Source organism: Trichomycterus rosablanca, chromosome 24 (assembly GCF_030014385.1).
Source record: "Trichomycterus rosablanca isolate fTriRos1 chromosome 24, fTriRos1.hap1, whole genome shotgun sequence".
NCBI lineage: Eukaryota > Metazoa > Chordata > Actinopteri > Siluriformes > Trichomycteridae > Trichomycterus > Trichomycterus rosablanca.
Window position 1 is genome coordinate 19,369,636 of NC_086011.1, and position 21,416 is coordinate 19,391,051.

Sequence of the window (21,416 nt, forward strand, 5' to 3'; positions counted from 1 at the left end):
TGTGGACGAACGGGAGTGTTTTGGGGCTGGGTGAGGGGACACAGTCGAAGGTAAACAGCAGGGAAGAACACGACCTGTTTCTAGTTTTTTGGGGATCAGTATGTACCAATAATCATTTGCGAGCTTGTTGAACTTGTATTGTATTAAAACAGAGTGTTTCACAACACAGCTTCTCACAAGACTTAGAAAACATGACATTAAAATCCTAACGAACAAACAAACTCACAAGACTTTGGAGAGTATCTGTGGGAATTTGTGCCCAACATTTGTATCAGTTGATAACATTAGCAGTTTTTAACATTATCGATCCACCCGCAGATACAGAGGAGCGATTGAACATTAAATCTGATGAACTGAACAAAAACACCTATTTTAATTTGTTCTATTAAAATCAGTATAAAAGCACAAACTCCAACAGAAAACTTAAATGAGTTAACAGAACATACACCGAGTGTAACATACCGACCTAAATAACGAGTGAACAGAACCGAATATTTAATTACATTCTAATAACGAACAGAGGCAACACTTCACACACACTATACAGCCAAAAATATCTGCACACCCGACCATGAGCTTTCTGGACATTCCATTCCAACACCGTTCACTATAATACAGAGTTACTGCACCCTACTGCACTGGGGGAGCTTTTCAGAAGACTTTGGAGTGTGTCTCTGGGAATTTGTACCAGTGTTTTAGTCTTCTGATTTATCCATATAGAGTTCTGACCCAAACTCATCAAATCAAACCAGGCCTTTATAAAAACTGTGTAAAGTACATGGAAGCACAGCCATGCTGGAACATAAGGGCCTTCCCTAAACTGTTACCACAAAGTTAAACATTTGATTAGTTTTATGTCATTTCATTGAGCAAATCTTAATAGTAGGTGCGGCTGAAACACCTGAACACAATATTTAAGCGGATGTCTCAATACTTTTGGCGGTGTAGTGTATTTTCATTTCTGGATTAAAAATAATATAGACACAGGCGGTACATTTAAAGGGGGGAAATCGAACCATCGGCGCATTCACAGTGTCTATCAAACCCACTTCAGACCAGCTTCCATGTGTTTGGTAAAACTGAGGAGAACCTCTTGCTGAAGCCGACACGTCGCTAACACACTTATCGTCCGACAGAACCCCGAATAAAAACTGTGAACGGCTAGTGACGGCATGCAGCAGGTGGATTTGTGGCAGAACTTACCCAGCCACACTGACAGCGAATGAAAGAAGCGGAGGAACGGATGAGCTGATTTATTCCGGCTCACTTTCTGCATCCGTGTTTGACTGGGTGAAGCTGAGAGAAGCAGACCTGGCCTGCCGGGGGTTCCGGGCGTGGTGGGTGCTATCAGGTGAAGCAGACTCGTACAGGAGTGTGCTGAAGGGGAGGGTGAAGTCCAGAGTGGCCTCCAGCTCGGCGTAACAGTTATACAGAGGCACCTGAGGACGAACACAGGAAAAACACTATTGAACATGCACAACGTGCTCAAGAGCGACTCCCACTGTCTGGTCCAGGTACCATCAGCTACCCACGCGCTATTCTCTTCACCAGACGTGAACAGATGAGCCAAAACATGTCAAAAGAGCTCTAAATGAGTCCTGTGGTGTCTGGTACCAGGACGTTACCAACAGGTCCTTGGAGCATCCTGGTCCTGGCCTGAACGTCCACATGATGTTGGGAAAAACAGGATTAGTCCGAGTACTCTGGTTCGTCCCTCCTCAGACCACTAGATGGGGACTCACCATGCCTGCCTGTGACACCCCTCATGTTTCAGAGATATTCAACCCAGTTTTAACTAGATCCTCAAGCTCACATGTACCAGGGCTACAGAATAGGCACCATGCACATTTATTTTGGGGGGAATGGGGCGTGGATCTAATGTTTTGGCTGATCTGTGTGAACTGCAGCTGTTATTATAAATAGGTTTTAGTTCAGATCAGGAAATATTTTGGTTCAAACCAACAAAAGGATAAAAAAACTCCAAATGTTCCCTATAATAAACATTTACATCCAGATTTTTATTTCATTTGTTATAAGAACATCTTACTATGAAGACATCTAAGACGCTGGCCATGAGGTGCAGAAGAGCGTCGCAGGACAGAGCGCCGAACAGCAGATTCATGCGCTGAATAGCAGCAACCATGCAGCTGCAGGCCACAACCGAGGGCAAATACTTTACAAACTTCAACTCTGCAAAACACACACACACACACACACACCTTTTTTAAACAGAACTGGTTTCACTCACACACCAGTCAAACCAGAAATGCACTTCATGGCCAAAAGTAATCAAAGACATTAATACAGTGTTTTGAGTATAAGATTCTTCCTGAGTCTCGTATGTGTGTGTGTGTGTGTGTGTGTGTGTGTGTGTGTGTGTGTGTGTGTGTGTATGAGTGAGAGCCAACATTTGACTGAGACCTGACCCCCCCTTCCTTCCTAGCCTTTCTTTATTCAATAACAGGTTGCCTGAGGCGACCACAGATCCATTATGGGATGTTGTATTCCTGTTGTATTGCAGTCATTCAACTTCCTACCACACACGCCCGTCTGGGAGACACCTGTCTGTGAGCCATACCTGGCACATTGTGTGTGTGTGTCTGGGGGGGGGGTTCTGGCATGTATACAGGGTCAGTGGGGTCACCACGGAGACGGCTTCTATTCTCCGTTTTGTGCGTCATTTTCTCAGCAGGGTATTTTGGCTGCACACACACACACACACACACACACACACACACACAGCTTTGGCAGATAGGTGGAATAACACACACATACACACACTGACTCGGCACAGAAGTGTAAAACTCACGCCTGGTGCAAATGTGTGAAAAAAACATCTCCACCACCTTCGACCTTCTAGCGTTGTATATCAGTGAGAGTGAGTGTGAGTGTGTGTGTGTGTGTGTGTGTGTGTGTGTTACCTGTGACGGCTAAAGCGATGTAGGCGTGAGCATGTTTGCGCAGGGCCCTGTGGTTTTGAAGAACTATGGGAAGGTTCTGCAGAAGCGGCTCCAGGAAATCAGAAGGAATCACAGGTGCCAGATCCCAGTCCAGCCCAGAGGCAAGCTGTATCTCACACTTCTACACACACACACACACACACACACCACTATTAATCTGGACATTGAGGTGTAGAATTAAATCTTCAATTATGCTTATAGATGCACGCTGTGTGCTGCTTTTTATTTTATTTTTACATTTTCCCTTTTTTCCTCCCAATCTAGTCATATCCAATTCCCCAGCTGTATCTCTTATGTACTGCTGGAGACCCCCACTCCTGACCGAGGAGGGCTCTGACATGTGTAGTAACCAACCGCTTCTTTTCCCCTACATTAGGCGGGTTCACAAAGGGAGCAGTATCACGTACGGAGAATCACGCACTGCTCTCCATTATTCACCATCTCTGTGCAGCAGCAGTAATGAGAAATCCCTTCAACCCACCCACCCTCATACACAGCCAATCACGTCTGTGTAGGCACCCGGGGGGGTTCACTCAACATAGCATATATTCAATAAAACAGTAAAGTTTTATTAAAGGTCGGCATGACGTATTTGGTCAGTCAGTGTATGTATTTACCAGCAGCTGTGGGACGGTGATGGACTGGTCAGTATACAGGCAGAGATTTTCAGCACTCAGAGGAACCACCTGCCTCAGTTTGGAAGCCAGAAACATGCACGTGGTGCCAAGCAGCTGCAGAACGTCTTTCTTCACGTGATGGTGAGACATGTACCTGTCCAGATAGCAAACGGACAGCGGAAAGACCTCCTCCTCACACTTCTGGTCCTCACACACCTGGACAACAGAAAACAGAGCTCAGGGTTCAGGGTTCTGAGCTGTTATGAGGTTCCTCTGCTCACCTGAGGGACTCAATTACAGATACTGAGTTTCATAACTGTGCACAGATGACTAGAAATGTTGTAGCCTAGTGGTTAAGGTACTGGACTAGTAATCAGAAGGTTACTGGTTCTAGCCCCACCACTGCCAAGTTGAGGCTGTTGGGTCCTTGAGCAAGGCCCTTAACTCTCAATTGCTTAGACTGTATTCTGTCACAGTACTGTAAGTTGCTTTGGATACATTGAAAATGTAAATGCAGTGAGACAGACACAGTGAGACAGATGCAGTGAGACAGGAAAAGTAGGATGATTCAAGACACAACCCAGTCTGATTCAGAACCTTCATAATATACACAAAAACATAACCCAAAACATTAGAATGGATTACACTAAGGATTGGAGTACTATGCCCAATTAAAGTGCCACAGCAGGGGGTTTGTTTCCAAATGAAGTTCGATTTGTTTTGCATGATATTAAGCAATAATGTGCTGTATTATATATGTTTTGTGCAAAAGTTTGCCTCCTATTAAATACCACGACGTGTTTTTACTCGAAAATAAGTTAATACTGTACATTATCCACACCAAACAAACTTTAGATTTCACATTTATTTCTGTTTATATGGTTTATGTAACATAACACAGAAATGCTGCATGTGCAAACTCATTAACATTAATGTTCTGCACAGGACTGATTAGTTTACCTGTAATAAACTCACCTGCAGCATCCACACTGTTAATAACCTCCTCATGAAGGGCTTCACATCAGTCTGAACTGCTTCAAAATACGATTCAGAGATAAATTGTGATTTCTCCACCATCAGCAGGTTCATTAACATTCGCTTCTCCATCAGAACCCGGTCACACAGCGCCCGGACCGGCCTGATCTGAACCCCTCCGGCCTCCCTGCTGTCTTTTACTGTGGATGCGAACTGCTCATTCTCATCACAATGTAAATCCATCATATTTTATTCAGAAGAAATTAAAATAATAAGAAATAAAAGCTAATTTGTTGACGCACACAGTGAGACTCCACGATATCTTAATGATCAGACCGTTAGAAGTTCGATCTAGTGGGTCAGTAAACGAGCTCCATTAGGACTGCTGGTTCCTGAGGTCAATTTAAAAACACTTTGTTTTGGACTAAACGACGATTAAACGCATCGGCATCGACTATATCTAACTAAAATCGACTAGTTCAACCGATAAACCAGCATTTTAACTAAAAACAAAGAAAGATAATATAAGTTTATCGCCTCATTAAACCGAATGAAATAATGGCGACCACAAGCATCAGCACCTGTACGAGCTGTTGATGGCGGCCGCTCATGTTCCTCACAGAAACGCTATTTACAGTTCCACACAATCACACACATCAAATAATGTAGAATTCAACTAAAATCATCAGTCTGTCTTCACAAATACAATCTCTACCATATTCATCAGGCAGAGTTAAAATAAACCCCAGTCAGGTCAGCAGATCAAACACAAGTGAAGCTAGAACTAAAGTACTAAAGATCTGATCCTAAAGTTCCTCAAAATCTACATTTATTTTTATAGTTCCACACCAGATCACAGCCTTTCTATACAGGCATTGTAGTCCTAATACTAGACTTTTATTAGAGAATTTTAATGGAGAATCAAGACTAGGCTTAAGTCCAAAGAACTGACTCAACATGTTCAGCTTTATCACTTAAAACCATTTTATGTACAAACAAACCTTTCTTTAACTACTGTAAGTAATTTACCCTGGTCAGGGTTGTGGTGGGTTTATATCATATGCCAAGAATGCCAGGCAGAAAGTTAGAATACACACTGTACATGGTCTAGATAGCAAATCTACCTACTGGCCTACTTTACATACAAGTAAGAATAGTCCTGTTATCTAAACGTGAATAGCTGCTTTCATGTACTGCAATCATTCAACATTGCTTTGTTTTTTTTCCAGCTGCTCCCGTATTTAAGCGTCGCCCACAGCAGATCTTGTTTGCATACCAGACTTGGCAGTTTTCATGCCGGATGCCCTTCTTGATGCCCTTCTATTTTTATCCTGGCTTGGGACTGGCACCGAGAGCACATAGATAAGAGCACCTCCCAACAGCATAGGCAGCTTTGGCAACCCACGTCCTGGACATTAAGCAACCGTGTCTGTGCACACACCCATCCAGCCTGTAGCACAGCTGAGACGTCTACTAACAGTTTATAAGGCATCCATATGGACATACTGTGCATCAGCTATACTATAACGACTATAAGCACACTAATGACACATTATGAAAATGATTAGGGTCATTATTCTGTTAGAACTGTGGCTACCGCTGACAAAAATCTACAGACGCAACTCACACTCATGCTCACCTCCTAATTATTCACACATATCTGTGGTTAAAAAACTGCTCAATAACAGGAGCATATTTTTCGACCTTTGCAAAAACCCAGATTAAATAAATAAATGCGGTTTTATAGCAACATTTATTACAAATGTTTGTGAATCATGTTTACATCAACTGGCCTGAACTTACCAAAGTTTGGTGTAAGTTTATGCAGGCCATTTGTGGTGTTTGTTTTAGCAACGATTCCCACACTTAGTACTGATAACGACTCTCCTGAGAAAACGAGACATTTTACAACACGACAGGTGAATAAACACCGTTATCAAAGTGAAACTGGAACAGATAGCTGTTTCTATGTGTTACTGCAGTGCGTCTTCTGATGACAAGGTTTATAAAATGTGATTAAAGGTGCACTGAGTAACGTCTCATCACAATAACGTCCTCTATTACTCACTTACTTCACCACAACACAATCCATACTTCTCTAATATCACAAAGTAATAAATAGCTGAATTAAGTAATGAACTAATTGAACATTTTCTTGGTGATAATAGGACATTAATACACTCAGTGGACCTTTAACATGTTAGGGTGTTCAGCTTCATGAAACAAGTCTTATTTAGAAAGTCCAGTGCTGATCAGTCCATGGACATGGCAGGCGTGGCGTCCTCCAGGTCTCGAGCCTCGGCGTTCTGCAGCTCTCGTCTGATTTCAGCTGAGATTTGGGCATGTGATTGAATCTTGATCAGCTCTAACAGTGCCCCCTTTTGCTCGGAGGACAGATCTGCTTTGTAGCGCTGAACTAGCGTGAGCAGACTCTGATGCCACAGCACAGGAAGTACTCGCTGCTCTGTACGGAACGACAGGAAGTGAGCGATCAAAGCGTCCAGCACACGAAAGGGCAGAGCGTACTTCTTATCCAGCAGCAGGCGCAGGAAGATACTGTTCGCCCCGTTGTACTCCATCTCAGCCAGCTTCAGCATGGCGGCGCTGCACATATACAAAATCATACGATTCAATTATAAATACTGAAAACCAGACGTTTCTTTTTACAGTGGTTATGTTTGTGCTCCTCAGTCTGCAGCATGACTTCGGCTCCTGTTTTGACATGCAAAACACTCTCATTGCATCGCCACCTCATGCAAAACACCCAGGCTGTCCGAGGACGGCCACAGACTTGCATACACTCCCGTGACACGTGTACACATGCAGCTCACTCTGGAGTGATCTCAGTCCATTTATTTTGTTTTCCTACCAGTTTAAACAAATAAAGGCTGTAACAATCCCCCCCCCCCACCTCCATTTTTAATTAAACGGATTAAATGATGCAGATGTGAAAACACATAAGAACACAGACGTGTAACTACTTGCTGAAGAAAACAGACATATCTGAGTATGTGAGAATACTGTAATGTTCTATAAGCTAAAGACCTGAGCAATAATACACACGTGGTTTAACAGATAAAATCAACAAAGTGTGTGTGTGTGTGTGTGTGTGTTACCTGGAGTGCAGGACGGGGATGGAGCACTTGGTGAGGATGCTGCCGATGATGATGGCCTCTCTCAGAGTGCAGGTACCCGACTCACACAGCGGGATCAGGATTCCTGTCCGACACAAATAAAACGTGATTAACAGACTTTTACTTCTATTAAAGAAGGACCACATTTGGTTCTGGTTTATTAATGGCTGCAGCACTAATTACTGGAGTCTTTGCCCCACGACACCACCGCCCCCTGGTGGTACACTCTGCTTTTGGCCATGTAGGTGTACATTTAAAAAAGGACAGGGCAACAAACAATCTTAGCGCATCACATATTTATCATCAATTTGGAGCAGAAACCCCAGCAGATTTCACTGTGCAGCCATAAAACAAGTTCTACCCAGTATAACCCAACAGCTCCTGTAACTGCAGGGCTGGTACGGACCTTTGAACCAGGCTCCGGGTTTGAAGAGAGCCTTCTTCAGGGCGCTGTACAGGTGGAAGTTGAGGCGTTTGTATTCTGTGATGTCGTCTCTGATCCGAGGCAGCAGAACCAGGTTATAGAAGCGCTGAGCCATTCGCTCCTTCAGGTTCGACGAGAAGATCCTACAACATTCACACAAAGCAAACGACAGGACCTGTTATTCTGTTAATGCACTTTCCCCTTTCTCCTAGTCATATCCAGTTCCCCAGTCGTATCCCCTCTGTTGCTACATATGAGTGTGTGGTGTGGACGGTGTGTGTGTGTGTGTGATATGTACCGTGTAGCCTGGTACATAGCAGCAGCGCTCCATGTCTCAGGTTCAGTCAGGTAAAGAACCTGTTCCCAGTTTGAGAGTGCAGGAATAATTTTAAAGGCTTTAGGGAGTTTCCCACTGCGGTACTTCAACAAGACCTGAGAAGAGAAGAAGAGTCTCAGTTATGAAGCATTATTAAAGTCTGAGGAACACTGCACAACAACTCCTGTGTGTGTGTGTGTGTTTTACCTTACTGACTCCTCTGTACACTTCGATTACTCGGGGGTCCAGCTGTGGCATGGGATGGCCTGAGAGCTCTGACATCACTGTGCCTACTTCAGTCTGCTTCTCTGTGATCTTCTCCATGATGATATCAGCTAAAGTACGCCTGCAACACACACACACACACACACACACACACACACACACACACAATTACAATACAACCACTGACCTGGGAGAGTGAAATTCAACAAACGCTTCCTCAAACCTACATGACCTTAATAGCACAGCTGAGATTCGAACCCGTATCTCAGCAGTGGTGGGCCAGCGTAACAGACCGCCGCACCACACGTGTTTTCCAGGTCACAGATGCACAGACGACCGTAAACGTACAGAGCAGCAGAGAGACTAGACATGGTGTTTACCTGACAGGCGGGTTCTTGTTCATGAACATCTGGATGGCTTTCTCATCATCTGGATCGATCTGCAGTTCAGTGGGGCCCTCACTCTCTGCTGCTCCGAGCTCCGGCCATTCCTCGTCCGATTCTTCATCCTTAGAGCTCGGACCTGCCAATCAAACACAGTGGATCTGAAGTGAGTGGATTTGTGTGATTAGAACATCTCATGGTTCTGCTCTGTGAGAGCAGGAATGTGTTGTTTTCAAATAAACATGAGCCAAAACATCAGGACCACCCATCAAACAGCTCCTGGTACCAAATCATTACCTGCAGCTCCTTCAGCTTCTGTAAGTTGGATCATCCAACAGCGCATCCCTGATCCATCTCTTCCACAAGTAAACGATGCCCACCTGCCCGACCACCCGCCCATGTAGGTGCTTTCACTGGTGGACAGGAGCTGCATGGGCACTCTGACTGGCACAGACACATTCACCCTATAACCAGGATTAAAATCATCTACAGTTCGATCCACAGTAGATCTTCTATTATTCCGTACCAGAATCCACAGTCTGTCTTCTGTAAGTGGAGACTCACAATGACCCCCCTGTCACACCCCTTACTGTTTGGGAGGCGGTTCAACCCAGTCTTCTGTCCATAACAAACTGGTCCTGGTCAAAGTCCCTCAGGTCTTTATGCTGATCAGATCTGCTGCATTCAACACGTGAATTACTAGGAACCTCCATCAACCCAACATCTAACAGATCCCTCACCCTACAGGTGTTATTATGCACATTTTGTTGGTGTTCCTAATGTTTTGGCTCATCATTGTAACGCTGTTAACCTTGTTATACTTGTACTGCTTTGATAGTATGAGGTGTAGGTGTGTGTGTGTGTGTAGGTGTGTGTGTTTACCCAGTTGTGTAGCTGGTTTGTGTTGTTTGTTGTGTTGCTGTAGATCAGAACTTAGTCCGATCTCGGTCTGTAGTTCCTCTTGTTGGATTCTGGCCTGCTGCAGGATCTTTCTGCTCAGCCTCTCATCTACATACTCATCCTCAGTCAGTTCCTCTCTCCGGTTCTGGTTCCGGTCTCTGGGTTTGGATCGGACCGAGTCTCCCTGCAGGATCTGATCAGCCAGCGGTACCGAAGCCCCGGACCGATCTGATCCTGCTGCTCTCTTTACTTTCGGCATGTTTCTCTCAGTGAGCAGAACCGCATGGAATCCAGCAGATGATCTTCTACACTCCGTCCTGTCTCACACACGTGGGCTCTCAGAGCTAATGGCGAACGCGCATGCGGAGAAGAGCACAACAGCGATCCTAGACCGGTGTGATGAAGCATTCTGCACCACACAAATCCTGCACCCAGCTACTTCCCATAAAGCGCAGAACTGCTTTAAACAGACGCTTTAATCCAGAGACTTACAGTCATGACTGAATACAATGGAAGCATATGAGCATATTCTTTATATTGATTTATATATTACATTAGATTTAATTCCAGTTTTACCACCGCTTTATCCTGGTCGCTGTGAATCCAGTTTCCCCAGACATCACTGGCTTTATTTGAAAAGAGGTGCTCTGTCTGGTGTATTCTTGCATTAGTCTAAACAATCTTCTAAACCGCTTTTAACTGGGAGTAAACACTGGGAGTATTATATTTGAATATTATTTTTCATCAGGCGCGTATGAAGCTACAAAAAGGGGTCCTGAAGATGCAGAACATGCCAGGATTCAAAATTCATCATCACACCCACTTCTGTCTGATCCTGGATCAGCGCAGGACCCCAGTGTTTACCTTCCGCTTAGAGTATTTCTGAGTATATAATAATCCGTTTACTTCACTGAGGTGATGGTTTAATGAATAACGTGTACATTTTAACACATACACAGATTTATTTAATTAAATTTCAATAATTTACACGATTATTTTATAAACATTGCTCATTAATATTCACCCCCTGTGTGGGAGCTGGAATGACCCGGATGTAGTTACAGAACCAGGGGCTGATGTTTGTAGTAAATTTGGACTCGATAAAGAGGAAACTATTGCAATAAAATCTAAAATCAGCAAAATCATGGGAGTTACATGGTGAGTTATTTCATTTATCAGGTTTGTTATTAGGATTAATACTCCGTGTTGATTGATTTAAAACGATTTAGATTTTCTATTGAATCTCAGACGTTTTTGTGTGTAAATATTTGAGTTCCTGCATTAATAAAGAATAAAATTGTTTATATATAAATTTACTTAATGTAAATGCTACAATAACTAGCTACTCACATCCAATAATTATAATCATAAAGCAAAAATAGAAACATGGAAGGTAGCATCAGTCCCATTGTTCCCTCTTGTTAAGACACTATGAGATTACACTACACTGTATAAAACCTGGTGTGTGTGTGTGTGTGTGGTGTGTGTGTGGTGTGTGTGTGGTGTGTGGTGTGTGTGTGTGTGTGTGTGTGTGTGTGAGACAGTGTGTGTCAGGTACCAGTGCTGGAGGGGAAGAGTGTTCAGCAGACGGTGGAGCAGGTCCATAAGAAACTGGAGCAGTTGGGTGCAGTGAAGCAGGGCAGCTTCTTCATCGACTGTGAAACCTACCACGCTACAGGAAACTCCACAGGTACACCAGATCAGGAACACCTAACACACAGATGAACTTGAGGGTATACAATTACTGACTGTAGCTCATCTGTTCCTCTGTACACTTTAAGACCCCTACTGACTAGATGATGTGTGGGTGGTTGATCATGCTCAGCACTGCACTGACACTAACATAGTAATTACATGGTTCTGATATGAGTGCTGCAGGTGCAGCAGTGTTGTTGGGATTTTTAAATCCTGGTTAAACTCCTGTACTGGCCTCTTTATTAGGAACACATACCCTGTTAGTGCTGGTTGTAGGTGGACGGTTAGGTGGATCTTCCTCTAGTTTTTTATCAGTGGACGCTTTCTAATCACCGGACAGACGCTGGTGACTTTATAGTTACAGATGGTTCTGCTCCCAACAACACTGCTGCACCTGCTACACTCATACTTACACAGAACAGCACACACTACTGTGTCATTACCATGTTAGTACAGTGCAGTGCTGAGAAACAATCACCACACACACATCATCACGTCAGTGGGGTTCCCTTTAGATTGATAAATGGGGTACATGTGAGAAGGGGTGACAAAGTGTCAGTAATTGTATACCTGCAAAGTTCAAATTCTATGGTAGATAAAGCATGTAAAATAATAAATGTACACGTATCAAATAGTTTCTGATAAAATGCTCAGTGAGTGTACCACTGATCTTGTGATCATAATCAGAGTCACACTTTATATTTTTTATTCGTTCTACTTATATATAATGTGGTGGCACAGTGACGATAGAAAGTGATTGTATTCATTGTTCTGATGTGTGTGTGTGTGTGTGTGTGTGTGTGTGTGTTAGGTCAGCCCTCCAAGCTGCTGTACGTGATGCACAATTCCGAGACGCCGCTCAGCTGCTTAGCTCTGTTCGATGGCGGCCCGACGTTGGCGGCTGACGCTAACTTTGACGTGCTAATGGTGAAACTGAAGAGTCACTTCCAGAACGCTAAAGGACACAAGGTGGAGAGCCGCGGTGCCCGCTACCGCTACACCGACTTCCTGATCAAGGTCGGGACTGTAACCATGAGCTCCAGCGCCCGAGGAATCTCGGTGGAGGTGAGAGAGAATTCTTTATTACTTTATTATTATTATTACTATCATGAAAACCATTAAAATGTGTGTGTGAGATTATGTACCTGAATTCATTACGGCTCTGATTTGGGATGTGTGCAGGTGGAGTACAGTGCCTGTGTGGTTCCTGGTGACTGCTGGAACCTGATCAAAGAGTTCATGCAGACTTTTTTGGGCGCCAACACCCCTGAGCTCCCCAGCGTGTTCAGTAATAAAGTGGAGGGTCTGTTTGCTCCGTCAGACATCATGGACACCATGAACCAGTACCTCGAGCTCTTCAGCAAAATCCGCAAGCAGCAGGTTCTGCCGGGGAGCGGTGTACGATGAGACCTGTGTTAGAACATGTACACACACACACACACACACACACACACACACACACACAGTGTGGATCAGACAGTGTAAGATACTGTACAGAATTTTCAGGTCTGCTTGGAATGAATGAAATTAAAATTATGCTTTTTTGTATGAAAACATTTTAATAAAATAAAAAAACATGTAACAGAATGTAAACAGTTATACTGTTATTTATTAACTCCCTCTCCACACTGTATTTACACACACTATATGCCTAAAAGTATGTGGACGGCTAGTCATGAGTGTGTTGGACATACCATTCCAGAATCTTGGGTATTACATTTACATTTTCGGCGTTTAGAAGGCGCTCTTATCCAGAGTGACTTACAGAAGAGCTTCCATAGTGAACTTAAAAAAAAAAAAAATTTAATAAGATGCTATAGAAGGTTATTAAGTGCATGTTGTTGCTCAGCCTAAGTGCTTAGAGGTGATGAAGGTTTTTAATCATCTTTTGAAGACGGGATCGTTTTGAACGAAGTACAGAAAAAGAGCCTTGATGCACGTCTTCCTTGAGCAAATGTGACAGTATGAACATCTGTGGCAATTTACAGAGGCCTGCCATCCAATCTCACAAAGCTTAAGAGGATCTGTCATGTAAAATGGGATAAACTGCCCCAATCTAGGTGTGCAAAAAGATTTGCAGCTTCTACAAAGTACTCAATGTGGGCAAACTGTGTTTTAATGTCATCGTAAGGTGATTGCATTTAGATTAATGGTAAAAAGAAATAAATAATGGTAATTATTTCCATTCAGGCAAATCTATAACACGATAATGTGTGCAGAAAGTCAAGGGGTCTGAATCCACTGTACATGCTATATAGTACCGCATCAGCACCCAAGGTTGTTTGATTGCCAGAAATCTCTAGGTGCTCCCGATGGTTCTTCTGTGCCTGGACTGGAACTGCCAACTTCTACCAATTTCTATTCTTCAAGACCCACCAGTAAACACGAACCTAATGCGCTGCAGCAGGTTGGTGCACATTCCCACCCCCTCTTCCCTACGCACTTAGCAGTGGACTTCAGGAAGCTCAGTGTGATTTTGGACGCAGCCTGTGTGTTACTATGAGGGTCCCGAGTCGTCCCGCCTCTGTGTGTTCATTAAGATCTGACTGGCAGGTTCAAGAACCAATGAGAGTCAAGAACCGACGGTACTCACGACCAATCCGAAACGAGAAAGACTAAAATCTGAAACCCAAATCAGCTTCCTATTGGATATGAAGTGCACTTAGTGCAGGGTGAAGTGTTGGTTCTGTTATACACTATGTAGCGCACTGTGTAGGGAGTTGTGGAGGTATTTGGAGCACAGCCGCTGATCCCGGCCGGGTTCGGTTGAACCCAGAATCTGTGACAGTTCGCGTGTGCGGGATGATGCGGTGGTAAATAAGAGCCGAGCATAAACACGCATAATAAACACATACTGAAGTGTAGCTGCGGGAAGGGTTCGAGTCCCGGCTGTGTTCGTGAGTTGAGGAGTTTAGCGCTGAAGTGAGGCTGTAAAGTTGCTGTTTTTCAGTCGGATGTTGTTGCTGCTGAAGCGGATCAGGACTTTAATCTGATGTTCTGTTTGAAGATTGGAAGTTAATCAGTGGATCGATCGAATCTCAGATGAGCTGATGATTACCAGACAGATGCGTGTGTTGGAGTAAAGTGTGAGGGGACTGGAGTTGATCCTGAGGAATTAATGTGCAGGATTTGCTCTGTACTGCGCTCTTTGTTCTGAGGTGAGTACTCAACATGCTAAGCTAACGGTTAGCGCATTAGCTTAGCATAGTTAGCCTTAGTCTACCGGCACCCGGTTCCGACCAGCGCTGCTGCTCTCTGATCAGGTTTTATTTATTTACTAAAACATTCTGCTCTCACATTCTCTCACAGAACGCTTAACGGAGGAATCTGGTCGATGTTTACCTCAGGAATATCTGCTGTTCTTGTTTTGCTGTTGAATTGGTGCAGTGATTTATAGCACAGCAACATTCTATTGTATTGACCTCAGAGGCAGAACTCAGCTGGAGAAAGTGCAGAACATGAAGTTTAAACCACATTTATCTGTAAACATCTGATTATTTATTATTTAGTGTAAAATAAGCCCAGTTCTAGCAGCTCAACTAATGTTTGCATGAACACTAGTAGAGAATCAAAAGTTTACATCCACTTGTGCATCACTGCAGTCCTGGAATTTCTTTCCTCCTCACATTCGCACATGTGCTGAAGAATTCTGATGAGTTCTCTCCACGTTCCGCCTCTATTATCACCAGGATGCACAGTAGGTACAGTGTTGTTGGGTTTGAATATCTGACTCTTTCTGCCACCACCAATAGATTTTTCTTCTTCTATTGTCTGTTTGATCAGCGACAAACTTTTCATTTGGAGCAGGAGCTTCACTAAGCCCGTGCACATGCAAAAAGCTTGCTTGACTGTAAACAATGAGCTTATGATTTATTCAGTGTGGATTTTTTTTTTTGAGTGCGATTACATCTGGCCGACAGGACGCATTTCCACTCAGCATAACCGGGACCATTTGGGCTCATGGTTTGTATGAAAGATCTTGTTTACCTGAAGATTAGATGATCCACTTTCTGAGACCCGGAGAGCTTCTTGGACTTTCTGATTCCAAAGGCTTGGTATATTTATACCGACACAAAGAAGTCACCAGTATAAATAACATTATAGTCCCTTCTACACCATCCAATTAATCTTTAATCGTTCTGTGTATGTTTTTGACCCAGGACTTTACTTACATCATGTTTATTTTCCATCCCAGAGTGATCAGAGGAGGTCGGTGCTGTCGAACCAGAGCAGATGATGAAATCTTTGGCTATGGTTGTGATGTTCAGCGCTTCTTCAGTACAGCCATAATGATCCTGCTTTCACCGTAAGTCTGCAAACGCTCACATCACCTCACTTACAATCACTGAATGTGGCTGCTGTAATCTGCGCAATACGGCTCTGTGTGGAAACCCAACACTGGCAGCTGAAGACTGGACATTCATAATGGGAAAGTGGAAATGACTAAACTGGGAGATAAAGGGAGGAAAAAAAAGTAAGAAATTGGGACAATCTGCACCCCTGTTCTTTAAATTAATTTTCATGTAAACTGAAACCCAGAACTGAACGTTTTTCAGAACTCAGTCCTCCAAACACGGGTCACCTGTCGCTGGTATGAACGCAGGGTAAGGATGTAGATCCTGTTGGATTGTGTTTAAGACTGTGTGTCGCTCTCTCTCAGGTCCTGGTCCATCTTGGCGCAGTGGTGCGGCTCCTGACCGGGAGTGCTCATGTGGATCTGGGAGCAATGGAGCGCTGCAAGCACGTGGTCCGTCTCCGTCTGGGACACGACCACTCGATACTGAACCCTCAGAAATGGCACTGTGTAGACTGCCACACCACGGAGTCCGTCTGGGCGTGTCTGAAATGCTCGCACGTGGCCTGCGGCCGCTACATGGAGGAGCATTCGCTGCGGCACTACCAGGAGTCGCAGCATCCGCTGGCGATGGAGGTGCGAGAGCTGGACGTGTTTTGTTTCGCGTGCGGCGATTACGTTCTGAACGACAACGCTGAAGGCGACCTGAAGCTCCTGCGGGGGGCGCTATCGACCGTGCGGGACGCTGGCCGGCGCTCCATGCGCTCCGCGTCTTTGCTGTCGCCTCTGGCGACCGGCGAGGGGGGCGTGCAGGCAGCGATAAGGCACCGGCGACAGGCGCTGCTAGCCGGCGCTTTTCGACACTGGAGGAGGCGACAACAAGAGGAGCTGAGAAAGCGCCAGGAGAAACTGGAGGAGGAGAAGGAGGAGCTTCGGAGGCAACGTAGGGAGGCAAAGAAGAGGATCACGGGTGATGAGGCTAACACGCCGCCGAGGAAGAGCGCGCGGCTGCTGACGCAAGCGCCGCGGCCGCTGATGGCGCTGATTCCCAGAAAGTTCCGCGACCCGCCTGAAAAGGCGCCGCTCCCGAACAAGACTGTGTCAAAAAACCACCGCAAAGTGCCGCGCAAAATAAAGCCGAGCGCGGCGGCGAGGCGGTCCACGTCGTCTCTGCTGTTGGCGCGGCGCAGGAGGTCGGCACCGGGCGTGACGGGTCTGCGGAACCTGGGCAACACGTGCTACATGAACTCCATCCTGCAGGTGCTGAGCCATCTGCGTAAGTTCAGGGAGTGTTTCCTCGCGCTGGATCTGTGCGAGACTGAGCAGCTACTGCTCACCAAGACACAAGGCATGATGGGAGGAGAGAAGCTGGTGCCACCTAAAGAACCTCGCTCTCCATCCACGTCTGCCCTGTCATCGTGTTCATCCTCTGGCCAGCAGGTGTGTGTTCTGTGTGTGTGTGTGTGTGTGTGTGTGTCACATCCAGTGTGCTCAAAAGTCAGGCAACACCTGTACACATCTGTGAGAGCTGTATCACTAACCAGGTGTTTTGTTGTTGTGGTGTTTGTAGGTGTCTCTGTGTCAGGAGCTGCACACCCTGTTCCGGGTGATGTGGTCGGGTCGCTGGACGCTCGTCTCCCCGTTCGCCATGCTGCACTCCGTGTGGAACGTCATCCCGGCGTTCCGAGGCTGCGACCAGCAGGACGCTCAGGAGTTCCTGTGCGAGCTGCTGGACAAAGTGCAGCAGGAGCTGGAGGCCGACGGCGGCTTCGGCCAGAAACACAAACACACCCGAACCCGCATCGTCATTCCCATCACGCAGAGGAAACTCTCCAAGCAGGTTCTCAAGGTCCTCAACACCATTTTCCACGGCCAGCTGCTCAGCCAGGTCAGTCACGCCGCCGTGTGTATTGTGCCGGATTCGTTCTAGTTCCTCTCCTGTACTGTAGAGATCCGGTGCTGTAATCATCTGCGGTGTTAATGGGAAAATAACAGCTCGGTTTGTGCTGTTATTGGAACGTAATGCCCGTTCCCACCGTTTTCCTAAAACAGCGCGGCTTCCCATCATGCTTCATTCCGTGTGTGATATATGTCCGTGATGCCCCATGTTTCTCCTATCTTCTCTCTCCAGGTGACGTGTTTATCGTGTAAGAACAAGTCGAACACGGTGGAGCCGTTTTGGGACCTGTCTCTGGAGTTTCCCGAACGTTACCACAGCGTGGCCAAACTCGGCGCCTCCTCTCAGAGCTGCACCCTCACCGAAATGCTCAGCAAGTTCACCGAGACCGAGGCTCTGGAGGGGCGCATTTACAACTGCAACTACTGCAACAGTAAGATCGTCACACCGTGAATCTCACACACATACAGTCTTGCCCATTAGAGTTTAAGGTGGAGTCCTGCTACTCTTTTGGGAAGGTATTTCACAAGAGAATTTTAGCCTATTCTGTCTTTAAAGCAATTGTGATCTGTGCCTGCATGCTGAAACTTTACATGTTAGTAAATGGATTTGAGTGAAAGCAATTCAGGTTCAGTATTGGAATATTTACAGTGTTTATTTCTGTTCGTTAGGGAGGAGGCGGAAGTCCCCCCACAAGCTGCTGGCTCTTTCCGAGGCCTGTAAACAGCTGCTGATTTATCGTTTACCTCAGGTGCTGCGGCTTCACCTTAAACGCTTCCGGTACGTACGCCTAATTTTATTGATCAAACCGGGGACCATGAGTGAAAATGCTTCTCTATATTAAAGAGCGCTTTGAGTAAACACTGAATTTCTAATAAAATTTCCATGAATTCCAGTATTTCTGAGTATTTCATGAATACTGTGACTGGGAAACATGGCATCAGAACAGAATGTGTTGGAAGTGAAGTAGTTTTTTTTATCAGCCTAAACGTCACGGTGTTGTGTGTTCCTATAGCTGGTCGGGCAGGAACCACAGGGAGAAGATCGGCGTGCACGTTGCATTCGATCAGGTTCTTAACATAGAGCCATACTGCTGTTCAGACGCGTCGCAGGTCTTCACCTACGACCTCTCTGCTGTAGTAATGCATCATGGGAAAGGATTCGGCTCAGGACACTACACCGCCTACTGCTACAACACTGAGGGGGGTGAGTGACCGTTCCTAACCTAAATCATTTGACATTATTTGCTCTTCATGTTGCTTAATTGTTCTGAATGTGTGTGTGTGTGTGTGTGTGTGTGCAGGTTTTTGGGTTCACTGTAACGACTCTGAGATGAACGTGTGTAGCGTGGAGGAGGTTTGCAGCACTCAGGCTTACATCCTGTTCTACACACAGCGATCATCCTAGAGACTCTACATGCACACGCGCGTGTGTGTGTGTGTGTTTGTTTATAACGGACTGAACCACCCTGTATGTGTGTATGTGTGTGTGTGTAATTAGAACAGGCCTTATGACCCGTGTGTGTAGGACGTGCCTATCAAGCAGCACACGTGTAGATCGGGTCTGATCGTTTCTCTACTGAGGTATTTACAAATACAGACCAGGTTCATCACCCGGAGAGCTTTTCCACTGACACAGGGCCACAGCTGGAACACTTCCAGATGTTTAGCAGACAAACCTCGATTAGCTGGATCCAGTGATGTTCTGTTTTTATTTGTTCATGACTGATGGTGGGTCAGTTGTTGCCTGAATGTTCCTAATGCTGAATAATCCCTCAGTGCTCAATCCTGACCTTCTTTCTATCGAGACCTGTTTATAAGTACTGTAATGAAGATTTGTAATATGGAACTTTATTTTCCTAAAACAATTCTACATTTTATTTTTTTAAATTCTGGTTTTGATGGATTTTGGGATTACAATCTAGATTTGAGACGTTTAACATTTAAGGTTAACCTTTAAAAGTGAGCAGTGGGCGTATGGGTGGCACAGCGCTCTATTACACTGCCACCACTGGCTGATGGGTGATTGATGGTTTCTGCCAGTATGAGCAGCAGAAAACTACTTTTTTTTAAGTGATCAGTGCCTGTAACTGTAGTCGCTGGATTTTACGTTGCGGTTCTGACCCCGTGTTGGTGGAAAAGCGCCGTCGGATCAAACCGGTACGTTCGGGTCTTTCTCAATCTCAGAGATTTTTCTACACACTTAAAGTCGACCTGCTGACACGCGTTCAGATAAGAGAGCGATCGTTTCCTCTCATCCAGGGCATTCAGGACCCACGTCCTCACACCAGAGCTGCAGGAACACATTCATACACACATCACTCACCTATCGCTGGAAAAGACAGTTCTGTCTATATGAGCGGGTTGGACTGTTTCAATCCTGTTTTACTGGACCACAGAGAAGATATCTGCTGGAGACCACATGGAGGACAGAAGATGCCATCACCACTCTGCAATCAGGAATTCCTCAGCTTTGTAATACGGTTCTCTTTTCTACTGTCGTTAGCACCTGCATTACCCGACAATTCAAATAAAACAGGGAGTTGGGGTCATTTCTATTAGTAATTACTGACCAGAACAATCTGATGACCATGAATGTCTTTTTTGTGAGGGTGTGTGTGTGTGTGAAAGACTGACTGCAGGGGTTGAAAGGTGACCCCTGACCCCATGCTTTTATTGTTCTGTACGGTGAGAGCACCAGTTATCAATTTTATTGATCATCTGGGTTTGGCCTGATAGCAAATAAAGTAATTACAACAGAATTCTACTGAGATACTGAATCATTAAATCACAACATAATCAGGGCTTAGCAAACTAGTTCACAAATTAAAGACAGTAATATTCTCAAATTAATGTCTCTTTTTAAGAAATATTTATGGTTTTGCACTAAAATTTGGTGTTTCAGTCACTGTAAAAGAAAGGTTGCAAAAACCCAAAACTGACATAAATCCACGTCCTTTACAGGCATTATTTATTAAGAGGAATGTTTAAAAAATACAAATATTATGACTGCATGCACTTCTGAGTGAACTTTAATTATTTAATAAACTTCAGCACATATTAGCCACAACACATTTTTTATTCATAAATATTTACTTAAGTAAATTATCTAACCAAAGTAGAACTGCTATTATTAACAAATAATCTTAATAATAAACGGTTCGACGTCAAGGGAACAAGCTACTCACCAAACACCTGAAGTAAAACTAGTTAGCCAAATGCTAACCACAAGCCTGTAATTAAAATGATATTCTGTGTTGTGTTAACTCCGAGCTGCTTCCAAAATGTAAATATAACTTTAATCCTAATTCCAATTTGACATCATGTTCTGTGAGACAAAACGATTTTATTATTTTATTTCGTGATTTACCTGTAATGACGAGTGACTGAATTTTCCTCAACAACATTCTGGATCATGAACTCAAGGAGTCGGTTCCTACTATGATTCAGAATCAACACTCCATGTTTGGGTATTCTAATGAATCGATTCCTGAAGTTGATTCCTCAACGGCAAAATTTTAAAATTAAAAAGAGTAACTTTAATAAAATTGCTCATTCATGTTTATTATTCATGTTGTAGTAGGAATCATATTAGTG

General features: G+C 44.6%; 4 protein-coding genes across 5 annotated transcripts; 2 read left to right on the top strand and 2 right to left on the bottom strand.

Annotated features, from left to right (window-relative positions):
* Positions 1-231: 231 nt before the first annotated feature.
* Positions 232-5,241, bottom strand: ccnd3 (cyclin D3). Of its 2 annotated transcripts, none has more exons than XM_062986464.1 (5): positions 4,553-5,241; positions 3,578-3,793; positions 2,922-3,081; positions 2,048-2,190; positions 232-1,439 (listed from the first exon to the last, which is right to left on the bottom strand). In XM_062986464.1, exons 1-5 carry the CDS (start codon positions 4,796-4,798, stop codon positions 1,254-1,256), a joined length of 951 nt encoding a protein of 316 aa, XP_062842534.1. In that variant the 5' UTR covers positions 4,799-5,241; the 3' UTR covers positions 232-1,253. The 2 variants fall into 2 exon arrangements, with proteins under 2 accessions (XP_062842534.1, XP_062842533.1); XM_062986463.1 differs by having other exon boundaries at positions 4,538-5,241.
* A 1,050-nt stretch (positions 5,242-6,291) lies between these two features.
* Positions 6,292-10,193, bottom strand: bysl (bystin-like). Its single transcript, XM_062986458.1, has 7 exons — positions 9,917-10,193; positions 9,032-9,173; positions 8,634-8,772; positions 8,409-8,542; positions 8,093-8,253; positions 7,669-7,771; positions 6,292-7,156 (listed from the first exon to the last, which is right to left on the bottom strand). The coding sequence occupies exons 1-7, from the start codon at positions 10,191-10,193 to the stop codon at positions 6,805-6,807; spliced, it is 1,308 nt and encodes a 435-aa protein (XP_062842528.1). The 3' UTR covers positions 6,292-6,804.
* Positions 10,194-10,277: 84 nt separating this feature from the next.
* Positions 10,278-13,216, top strand: med20 (mediator complex subunit 20). Its single transcript, XM_062986470.1, has 4 exons — positions 10,278-11,092; positions 11,479-11,624; positions 12,441-12,694; positions 12,812-13,216. Exons 1-4 carry the CDS (start codon positions 11,079-11,081, stop codon positions 13,034-13,036), a joined length of 639 nt encoding a protein of 212 aa, XP_062842540.1. The 5' UTR covers positions 10,278-11,078; the 3' UTR covers positions 13,037-13,216.
* Positions 13,217-15,912: 2,696 nt separating this feature from the next.
* usp49 (ubiquitin specific peptidase 49) lies at positions 15,913-20,581 on the top strand. Its single transcript, XM_062986453.1, has 7 exons — positions 15,913-15,935; positions 16,290-17,363; positions 17,494-17,811; positions 18,055-18,253; positions 18,492-18,600; positions 18,836-19,026; positions 19,124-20,581. The coding sequence occupies exons 2-7, from the start codon at positions 16,356-16,358 to the stop codon at positions 19,225-19,227; spliced, it is 1,929 nt and encodes a 642-aa protein (XP_062842523.1). The 5' UTR covers positions 15,913-15,935; positions 16,290-16,355; the 3' UTR covers positions 19,228-20,581.
* Positions 20,582-21,416: the final 835 nt, after the last annotated feature.

Bases quoted from the DNA above. Each gene is read 5' to 3' on its own strand.
- ccnd3 (XM_062986463.1), bottom strand. From the start codon at position 4,798: ATGATGGATTTACATTGTGATGAGAATGAGCAGTTCGCATCCACAGTA. The intron at 3,082-3,577 runs GTAAATACATAC...GTGTGTGTGTAG, and splicing joins TCACCGTCCCACAGCTGCTG to AAGTGTGAGATACAGCTTGC. The intron at 1,440-2,047 runs GTAAGATGTTCT...GTTCGTCCTCAG, and splicing joins GCGTCTTAGATGTCTTCATA to GTGCCTCTGTATAACTGTTA.
- bysl (XM_062986458.1), bottom strand. From the start codon at position 10,193: ATGCCGAAAGTAAAGAGAGCAGCAGGATCAGATCGGTCCGGGGCTTCG. The intron at 9,174-9,916 runs GTAAACACACAC...TTTGATTGGCAG, and splicing joins CAAACCAGCTACACAACTGG to GTCCGAGCTCTAAGGATGAA. The intron at 8,773-9,031 runs GTAAACACCATG...TGTGTGTTGCAG, and splicing joins AACAAGAACCCGCCTGTCAG to GCGTACTTTAGCTGATATCA.
- med20 (XM_062986470.1), top strand. The intron at 11,625-12,440 runs GTACACCAGATC...TGTGTGTGTTAG, and splicing joins CGCTACAGGAAACTCCACAG to GTCAGCCCTCCAAGCTGCTG. The intron at 12,695-12,811 runs GTGAGAGAGAAT...GGATGTGTGCAG, and splicing joins CCCGAGGAATCTCGGTGGAG to GTGGAGTACAGTGCCTGTGT.
- usp49 (XM_062986453.1), top strand. From the start codon at position 16,356: ATGGAGCGCTGCAAGCACGTGGTCCGTCTCCGTCTGGGACACGACCAC. The intron at 17,364-17,493 runs GTGTGTGTTCTG...TGGTGTTTGTAG, and splicing joins GTTCATCCTCTGGCCAGCAG to GTGTCTCTGTGTCAGGAGCT. The intron at 17,812-18,054 runs GTCAGTCACGCC...TTCTCTCTCCAG, and splicing joins ACGGCCAGCTGCTCAGCCAG to GTGACGTGTTTATCGTGTAA.